Source organism: Labrus mixtus, chromosome 20 (genome assembly GCF_963584025.1).
Source record: "Labrus mixtus chromosome 20, fLabMix1.1, whole genome shotgun sequence".
Classification (NCBI taxonomy): Eukaryota; Metazoa; Chordata; class Actinopteri; order Labriformes; family Labridae; genus Labrus; species Labrus mixtus.
The window spans coordinates 3,492,753-3,501,658 of NC_083631.1; the positions used below are offsets into that span (position 1 = coordinate 3,492,753).

The 8,906-nt window shown below is 39.5% G+C and overlaps 1 protein-coding gene across 2 annotated transcripts; it reads right to left on the reverse strand.

Annotated features, from left to right (window-relative positions):
- Positions 1-482: 482 nt before the first annotated feature.
- On the reverse strand, positions 483-7,750 carry LOC132954069 (immunoglobulin lambda-1 light chain-like). 2 transcript variants are annotated; one of them, XM_061026519.1, is made up of 4 exons: positions 7,624-7,750; positions 6,928-7,257; positions 1,833-1,862; positions 483-1,108 (listed from the first exon to the last, which is right to left on the reverse strand). In XM_061026519.1, the coding sequence occupies exons 1-4, from the start codon at positions 7,661-7,663 to the stop codon at positions 780-782; spliced, it is 729 nt and encodes a 242-aa protein (XP_060882502.1). In that variant the 5' UTR covers positions 7,664-7,750; the 3' UTR covers positions 483-779. The 2 variants fall into 2 exon arrangements, with proteins under 2 accessions (XP_060882502.1, XP_060882503.1); XM_061026520.1 differs by lacking the exons at positions 6,928-7,257; positions 7,624-7,750 and adding exons at positions 3,523-3,842; positions 3,935-4,059 and having other exon boundaries at positions 1,833-1,869.
- Between the last annotated feature and the right edge of the window lie 1,156 nt (positions 7,751-8,906).

The following is an 8,906-nucleotide window of genomic DNA, read 5'->3' on the forward strand; positions in this document are numbered from 1 at the left end:
CAAACAGTAAGTGGATGACAAGTACTTCAATACATCACATTCTGTCATCACTTACAGATTGGTTTTCTTAAACATAACATATGGAAGAAAAAAACTCTAAGGCTTGACTTCAACCACAAGGGGGAGACAACTCTTGATGCATTTATGTGTGCATGTTTGAAAAGAGTCAGTTAAAGTGCAGTCAATTATCTTAAGATTCATATTTGATTGATTTAGAGGTTTTTGTATCAGCTATAAGTTTATACAAAAGACAAAGACAAAGCGTCTTGTGCACTGCAGGGGTTAAATAAACCAGAAATGTATTTCACCAGTGTGACATTTTGATCACGACTATACTCCTCATCAGACGGTCTGATTTGTCTTCAGTGATTTTTTTGGGTCGACTCTGCAACTGCCCTATTTATTTGGATGTGTGAATTTTCCTGATTGCTTTGAGTATATACATACAAACATTTTACCTAAGACAAAATAAACTCAACAGATTTGTATCTAATTAAGAATGCTTTTATTTCAAATAATCCATGTACAATAAAGCAAAGCTGTGTTCACACCAACAGTTATGCATAAAACAATGCTGATCAATCTATTCATCGTCTTTGTTCAAATTCTTCTCTGAGGTGTGGGAGCCCAGAGGAACTTAACACTTGAGAAGGTTTAATGGACAGATAGACACAACATGTATTACAAGCATGCAGACATATACTGTAAGATGTGAACCTTGTAATGAGCAAACAGCACAAAGAGTCAAGAAGCAGATTAGAAATGGTCCCTCTGCTCCTCTACTGGTCTTCAGTGGAACAGTGGGACTTGTTGATGGTTTTCTCTGAAGTCTGGGAGCCCAAAGACACTCGACATGTGTAGACCTTGTCCATGTTCCAGTCTGACGTCTGGATGGACAGATAGCTGCTGATTTGAAAAGTCTGGTCTGGTTGCTGAACGGCCGTGCTGGTAGAGATCCCACTGCTCACTGGACTCCCAGCAGCAGACCAGCTCACATCTGCAAAAGGCACAGACTGAGTGGACAGACAGACCAGAGAGGCTTTGTTGGACTGGAGCTCAGCACTGGACGGAGGGAAGACTGTGAGGACAGGAGGAGAGAGGCTGGAGCCTGAAACACACACACACACACACACACACACACACACACACACACACACACACACACACACACACACACACACACACACACACACACACACACACACACATGATTTGATGATTATCAAAATGATGAGTCATTCATCAATCAGGATCATTTTTTATGACAGTAACAATATCATAAAGACACTTTGTGAAATATGAAACAACTGTCCTGAAATAACAATTCAATTCTTTTTTCTAACCAACTATCTAACACTTAGAAATGAGGAAATAATCCAGAGCATGTTTTTCATTTAAAAAACTAACTCATCAAAAACTTTAAACATTTGAAACACGAGAAGTTTAGAAGTTTGAATTCTTCATATCACATTGTAAGAAACATTTTAGAGATGATTCAACAAAGGTTTAGAAAGGATCAAACATGCCGTTTATATTTGGACATGAATTGTCACATTTTGTAATTTGATCTTAACTGTTCAACATTCCTCAAACATCAACATACTTCAGAATTGACAGAAACTATTTCATACAAATGTTGAAACCTTTTTGAAAGCTTTCCGTTTCATTCCAAGACATAGTCTGGTGTCAGAAAGAGAACTAAATATAAATGTCTGTTGTTGACACACAAATCTATCTGAACAATGAGTTAAATAACAAATGATGATTACTGATCAGTTTGAATAAGAATGATCAAATCTCTCTGATTTCATGATGAGTTTCAAAGTACTTACTCGTCACAATCAGCTTGGTGCCTTGTCCGAATACCACAGTGATTCAGTTTGTATACATGGCTGTACAAAAACCTCCTGACTCTCACTAATGAGGGGAGTGGAACTGAAACATCCTGTTGAGACCAACTTTCACTGTCAACATGTCATTCTTTCATCAGTCTGCTCACATTACAACAACACTGATGGACTTTTATCAAACTCTTTTCACCCTGAAGAACACTTTGTTTAGTATCCTTTCTTGTTTTGTTCAAGTTTTCTTCATGATTGTACCAAAAAGAAACCTTTATAACACGATGTAAATGTGAATAGAGATCTATGAAGAGGTGCTCGTTGATAATGAATCAATTTTGTTCCTGTGAAATTCATAACCTAGAAACAGAAGCTTTTCAAGTCTGAATTGTATGTTGGACAGGGCCTCTCTGTTTGGAGTTTGCATGTTCTCCCCGTGCATGCGTGGGCTCTCTCCAGGTACTCTGGATTCCTCCCACAGTCCAGACATGCTCGTTAGGTCAATTGGTGACTCTACATTGCCAGTAGTTTCCATCTGTCTTTCTGCTGCTACAAAAAATACAACACCATAGTAAAGAACACACAAACACACACAATGACAAGGTGAGAATGTGTGTGTGTTTGTGTGTATTAAATCAATTGTTTCCTAATCAATGTGAAACACTGTCACTAACCCAGTGATTGTATGCCTGTGAATTAGACAGAACATACAGAGAGAACATGTCAGTATCACAATTCCTCTCTTTGGACAGACAGTGACTGAAGACTGCAGCACATGTGAAGGTGATAAAAAAAAAAGCAAACTGTCTGCTGCTCCAGATCTCCTCTACTATAACACTTCAAATTAAACCTGGTATGTGATCCTGTGGTCCCAGCCTGACTCACACAGACCCTGTATCAGGAGAACTGGTAGATGTCGAGGCTCTGTGCAACATGCAACAAGCTGCAGTCTATACTGAGCAGTAAGCTGGATGTGATGGAGAGTATATTTTTTTCAAATAGATATACTGGACAAACTCCAGTCAGGTTGATGGACTGAAACTCCCCCTGATCTTATAAGACAGCAGACAGGACGGGTAAAAGGAAGAGATGACACCTCTTTAAAACAACATGTTCAGAAGGTGTTTGGTTCTCTTCATCAGTCTGCTCAGGCTCAATCTAAGATCACTAAATGGTATTACATTTTAATCAAGGCATATCATGCAACTGAAACTCTTTTCTTTGTGTTTCTGTTTCATGTAGATCTTCTCTGTGAGGTCAGCTGGTGGGAGGGGGGGGGACAGACAAGGTTACAGACAGTTTGTTTGTCAGATAAGAGAAGCACATTTGAGAAGTTCAGAAAAACACAACAAGTGTTCCTTTGAATCTATCTGCTCAGTGAATGTAGACATGTTGTGTTTTTGCATCAGTTCTGGACCTGTTGATGAACGTGTGAGACAAGTAAGAGCTGACTCAAAGAACAGGAGACACAACATGATAATTCTTTTACCAGAGAATATTTAACCAACATTGAAAAAAATAATTAAAAAGATTAATAGTGTATTGAAATGTAGGCATTGTAATATTAATAGTATTGAATTTCTTTTGTGGCATCATTGTGGTCAAAGTTAAGTGCAGTGACAAAAAGCAGAAGTGTTCAGTGAGGAGGTTTTTATCACGGTGTAAATCACTGTGATACGTTCTCATCAACAGAGCTGTCCCATGTCTGACAGTAATAAACTGCTGAGTCTCTCTCCTCCACAGTGCTGATGATCAAACGATAATCTGATTGTGACTGATGAGTGGATGTGAACTTTGGAGAGGAGAAACCAGAGCCATAGCTTGGAGAGCTGCTGTGATAGTTGCTGAGAATATACTGAGGAACTCCTCCTGGAATCTGTTTGTACCAACGAGCAGCACTACCAGTCACAGTCCCCAGGTTACAGTCCATGGTGGCTGTCTCTCCTCTCCTCAGAGTCACAACAGGAGGCTTCTGTGTCACCAGCGTCACAGCACTCACACCTGGAAACAACAAGATGACATGGAGTCAAGAGAAACACACAGACTGATGAATCCAACATGAGCTCAAAGCTGCAGTAAGTCAGCCTCCTTACATGTTAGAGCAGTGATGAGAGTGCACAGGGTCCCCAGCATGTTGTCAGTGTGTGCTGTAAACGTCCCTTACTGTCCAGCTGAGAGGTGAGCAAGGTTGGAGTGAGAGGAGAAGAGACACTGAAGCTTATAAAGACACTGAGGAGGAGGAGGAGGAGGATGAAGAGGAAGAGGAGGAGGAGGAAGAGGAGGAGGAGGAGGAGGAGTTTTCACACTCAGCACTGTTTTCATTCATTAATAACAGACAGGGTTTATTTCTGTTTGTTCCTGTTTGTCATGTTGTTGTTCCTGTTGTCTTTAGATGCCTCCTCATGTCTTTGAGATCAGTGTTCATGATCTAATGAAGAAATAAAGTCTACATGATTTGAAGTGTAATGTGTTCTCACACTTGTATATTTGAGTTTGTACAGTAAACAGGTTGAGTATAAAGAATGTTTCTGATTGAACATTTCTCAGGTTATCTCACTTTTGTCACACTTCTCATCAAATGTTCTCTCTCTAAGAAATCATCTTCTGTTATTATATTGACTCTTGAGATTGTAAACACATCATTCCTGTGATTCTGTGACATGTTTCCAACATCATGAAGTTTGTCTCTTCTTCTTCTTCTCTTTCTAAAGTGAACTTTGACACACTTTTCTGTTTCCAGACAAACATTTGGCCTGAGGCTGAAGGATGAATCAAACAGAATCAGGATTTCATCAGTCTAATCAAACAATGTGAAATCTCTTCTCTGAGCTTTAAACAGCCTCATGGTCATTCATTTTGTAGTCGTTACAGTTCAAATTATTTTGATTAACTTGATGAATTTAAAGAAAACAATCATATGAATGTTTTTTTTTCTTTCTTATTTCCTTATGTGCTTTATATTCTAAATGCCAGCTGCTCTTTTTTTTATGTTTCCAGAGGTAAAGAATTCATCTCTTTGCTCGTCCTTGTTCTTCACTTTTTTTGTCACAAATTGCTGTATGTTGCAAATTTAAAAAAGAGCATGAAACAAATACTGACATTTGTGATTTCTTTATGTTTGTTAATGAGACACATTTGTTAGTTTTTTTCCATCTAAATGGTATTTTTAGAATATATTGAGGACACTGTTTGATAGTAATGATACATTGTGTGTAGTGTATTTACAGCGAGCATTATTCAACGTGAAAGAGAGTCAAAAAGCAGAAGTAGTTAGTGAGGAGGTTTTTGTCACGGTGTAAATCACTGTGATACGTACTCCTTAGCAGAGTTATCCCATGTCAGACAGAAATACTGAGCAGAGTCTCCTGTCTCTGCTCTCTTTATGATGAACTGATAATCTATGTTTGATGAAGATTTAGAGTTGAATCTGTCTGAGGAGAATCCTGATCCAAAGTTAAGTGTACTGCCAGAATAGTGAAAGCTCAGAACATACTGAGGAGCTTCACCAGGAACCTGTTTGTACCAGGAGACATAATATCCATCATATCTCTGGATGTTACATTGAAGATCAACTTGTTGTCCTGTAGAAACTGTGTGGACAGCAGGCGTCTGGGTCAGCACTATCACTGCATCAACATCTGTAACACACACACACACAGAAAAAGACATGAGTGAAAGGTTTGTGTGTGAAATGATGGTGTGTGAAAGGACTGAGAAGAATCTCTTACATGTTAGAGCAGTGATGAGAGTGCACAGGGTCCCCAGCATGTTGTCAGTGTGTGCTGTAAACGTCCTTACTGTCCAGCTGAGAGGTGAGCAGGGTTGGAGTGAGAGGAGAAGAGACACTGAAGCTTATAAAGACACTGAGGAGAGAAGAGGAGGAGGAGGAGGAGGAGGAGGAGGAAGAGGAGGAGGAGGGGGAGAAGGAGGAGGAGGAAGAGACACTGAAGCTTATAAAGACACTGAGGAGAGGAGAAGAGGAGGAGGAGAAGAGGAGGAGGAAGAGGAGGAGAAGAGGCGGAGGAGGAGGAAGAGGAGGAGAAGAGGAGGAGGAGGAGGAGGAGGAGGAGGAGTTTTCACACTCAGCACTGTTTTCATTCATTAATAACAGACAGGGTTTATGTCTGTTTGTTCCTGTTTGTCATGTTGTTGTTCCTGTTGTCTTTAGATGCCTCCTCATGTCTTTGAGATCAGTGTTCATGATCTAATGAAGAAATAAAGTCTACATGATTTGAAGTGTAATGTGTTCTCACACTTGTATATTTGAGTTTGTACAGTAAACAGGTTGAGTATAAAGAATGTTTCTGATTGAACATTTCTCAGGTTATCTCACTTTTGTCACACTTCTCATCAAATGTTCTCTCTAAGAAATCATCTTCTGTTATTATATTGACTCTTGAGATTGTAAACACATCATTCCTGTGATTCTGTGACATGTTTCCAACATCATGAAGTTTGTCTCTTCTTCTTCTTCTTCTCTTTCTAAAGTGAACTTTGACACACTTTTCTGTTTCCAGACAAACATTTGGCCTGAGGCTGAAGGATGAATCAAACAGAATCAGGATTTCATCAGTCTAATCAAACAATGTGAAATCTCTTCTCTGAGCTTTAAACAGCCTCATGGTCATTCATTTTGTAGTCGTTACAGTTCAAATTATTTTGATTAACTTGATGAATTTAAAGAAAACAATCATATGAATGTTTTTTTTTCTTTCTTATTTCCTTGTGTGCTTTATATTCTAAATGCCAGCTGCTCTTTTTTTTATGTTTCCAGAGGTAAAGAATTCATCTCTTTGCTCGTCCTTGTTTTTCACTTTTTTTGTCACAAATTGCTGTATGTTGCAAATTTAAAAAAGAGCATGAAACAAATACTGACATTTGTGGTTTCTTTATGTTTGTTAATGAGACACATTTGTTAGTTTTTTTTCCATCTAAATGGTATTTTTAGAATATATTGAGGACACTGTTTGATAGTAATAATACGTTGTGTGTAGTGTATTTACAGCGAGCATTATTCAACGTGAAAGAGAGTCAAAAAGCAGAAGTAGTTAGTGAGGAGGTTTTTGTCACGGTGTAAATCACTGTGATACGTTCTCCTTAGCAGAGTTATCCCATGTCAGACAGAAATACTGAGCAGAGTCTCCTGTCTCTGCTCTCTTTATGATGAACTGATAATCTATGTTTGATGAAGATTTAGAGTTGAATCTGTCTGAGGAGAATCCTGATCCAAAGCTAGGTGAGCTGTGAGAGTGGTAAAATCTCAGAACATACTGAGGAGCTTCACCAGGAACCTGTTTGTACCAGGAGACATAATATCCATCATCTCTCTGGATGTTACATTGAAGATCAACTTGTTGTCCTGTAGAAACTGTGTGGACAGCAGGCGTCTGGGTCAGCACTATCACTGCATCAACATCTGTAACACACACACACAGAAAAAGACATGAGTGAAAGGTTTGTGTGTGAAATGATGGTGTGTGAAAGGACTGAGAAGAATCTCTTACATGTTAGAGTAGTGATGAGAGTGCACAGGGTCCCCAGCATGTTGTCAGTGTGTGCTGTAAACGTCCCTTACTGTCCAGCTGAGAGGTGAGCAGGGTTGGAGTGTGAGGAGAAGAGACACTGAAGCTTATAAAGACACTGAGGAGATGAGAAGAGGAGGAGGAAGAGGAGGAAGAGGAGGAGGAGGAGGAGGAAGAGGAAGAAGAGGAGGAGGAGGAGGAGGAGGAGGAGTTCAGCTCAAAGCTTTGAGCTCAAAGCTGCAGTAAGTCAGCCTCCTTACATGTTAGAGCAGTGATGAGAGTGCACAGGGTCCCCAGCATGTTGTCAGTGTGTGCTGAGAATGGCCTTGGAACTTGAAAAGTGAGCTCACTGCTGACAGATTAGAGGCTTTGGAGGATGAGGAGAGGAGGTGCTGGAGGAGCCATTTAATACAGCACAGAGACTGAGAGTGAGTGACAGGAGGAGGAGCTTTGATTCAATCTAACTGGTTTTTTTCTGCCTCACTAGAAAACTCAAATATATACAGTGTATTACTGCCAAGTTTACAAAGAGAATGAATCCGTATTGTCTCTTATAAATGTATATGTTCTATATTTAAAGGTAGTTTGCCAATATATCTCTGAATCACTTGTGACATGTTAACATGCGGCCTGTAAATATGTACAATATTAAAAACCCAAACTTTTGAATTATTATTCATTAAAACATCAGCATGTTTCCAGTCAAGCATAAAGTAACAGAAAGGTCCTCAACCCCTAATTTACATGAGGTCAAATGAGGACACGAGGCTTGCAGGTGCATCCTGTAGATGAGAGAGGGAGACGTTACAGAATGAATACTCACTTCTGCTGAAGTCAAGACTTGCAAATCGTGTGTGTGTGTGTGTGTGTGTGTGTGTGTGTGTGTGTGTGTGTGTGTGTGTGTGTGTGTGTGTGTGTGTGTGTCTTTCTGTGAATAATCCACTGCTCACTCTGTCTTCCTATTATTAATCAAGTGCTGTCCTCTAGTGTACTGTAGGCTATATTTCCCCATAGGGATTGTCATGAAGTTGTGCAGATTGACCACATAAAGACGGTGTGTGCTGAGGATGACGTGGGAAAAGTTAATGGAAAAGAATAATATATGGGCTGGTAACTTGAGGGTTGGCCCGGTTCAAGTCCCCGTTGGATCAAAGGAATAGAGTTTGGTTGTTTTACTTTCCTCGACCAAACAGGCACTGGACCCCAAAAACTGCTCAGTTGTGCTTTTGTTCAAACACTTCACTCTGGTATCTCTCCATCAGTGCATGTCGAGAGGTTCATGTTTGTGCATGTGTGTGTGTGTGTGTGTGTGTGTGTGTGTGTTTATAATCCTGGTTTAAGTATGTTCATCTTTATTCTATCTACTTCTTCTAATATATAATAAACAGAGAGTGGCAGTTTCATTCCTTTTCATTTAATATGCAGAGTCTCTTTACTTTTGTCTTCAATGTGTGTGTATAAATCTTTGTTTTGACAATGTGTTAAAACGTTGGTTTTAATGCCATGGCATTGTTACTACCAGCTACCCACTTACATTTAATCA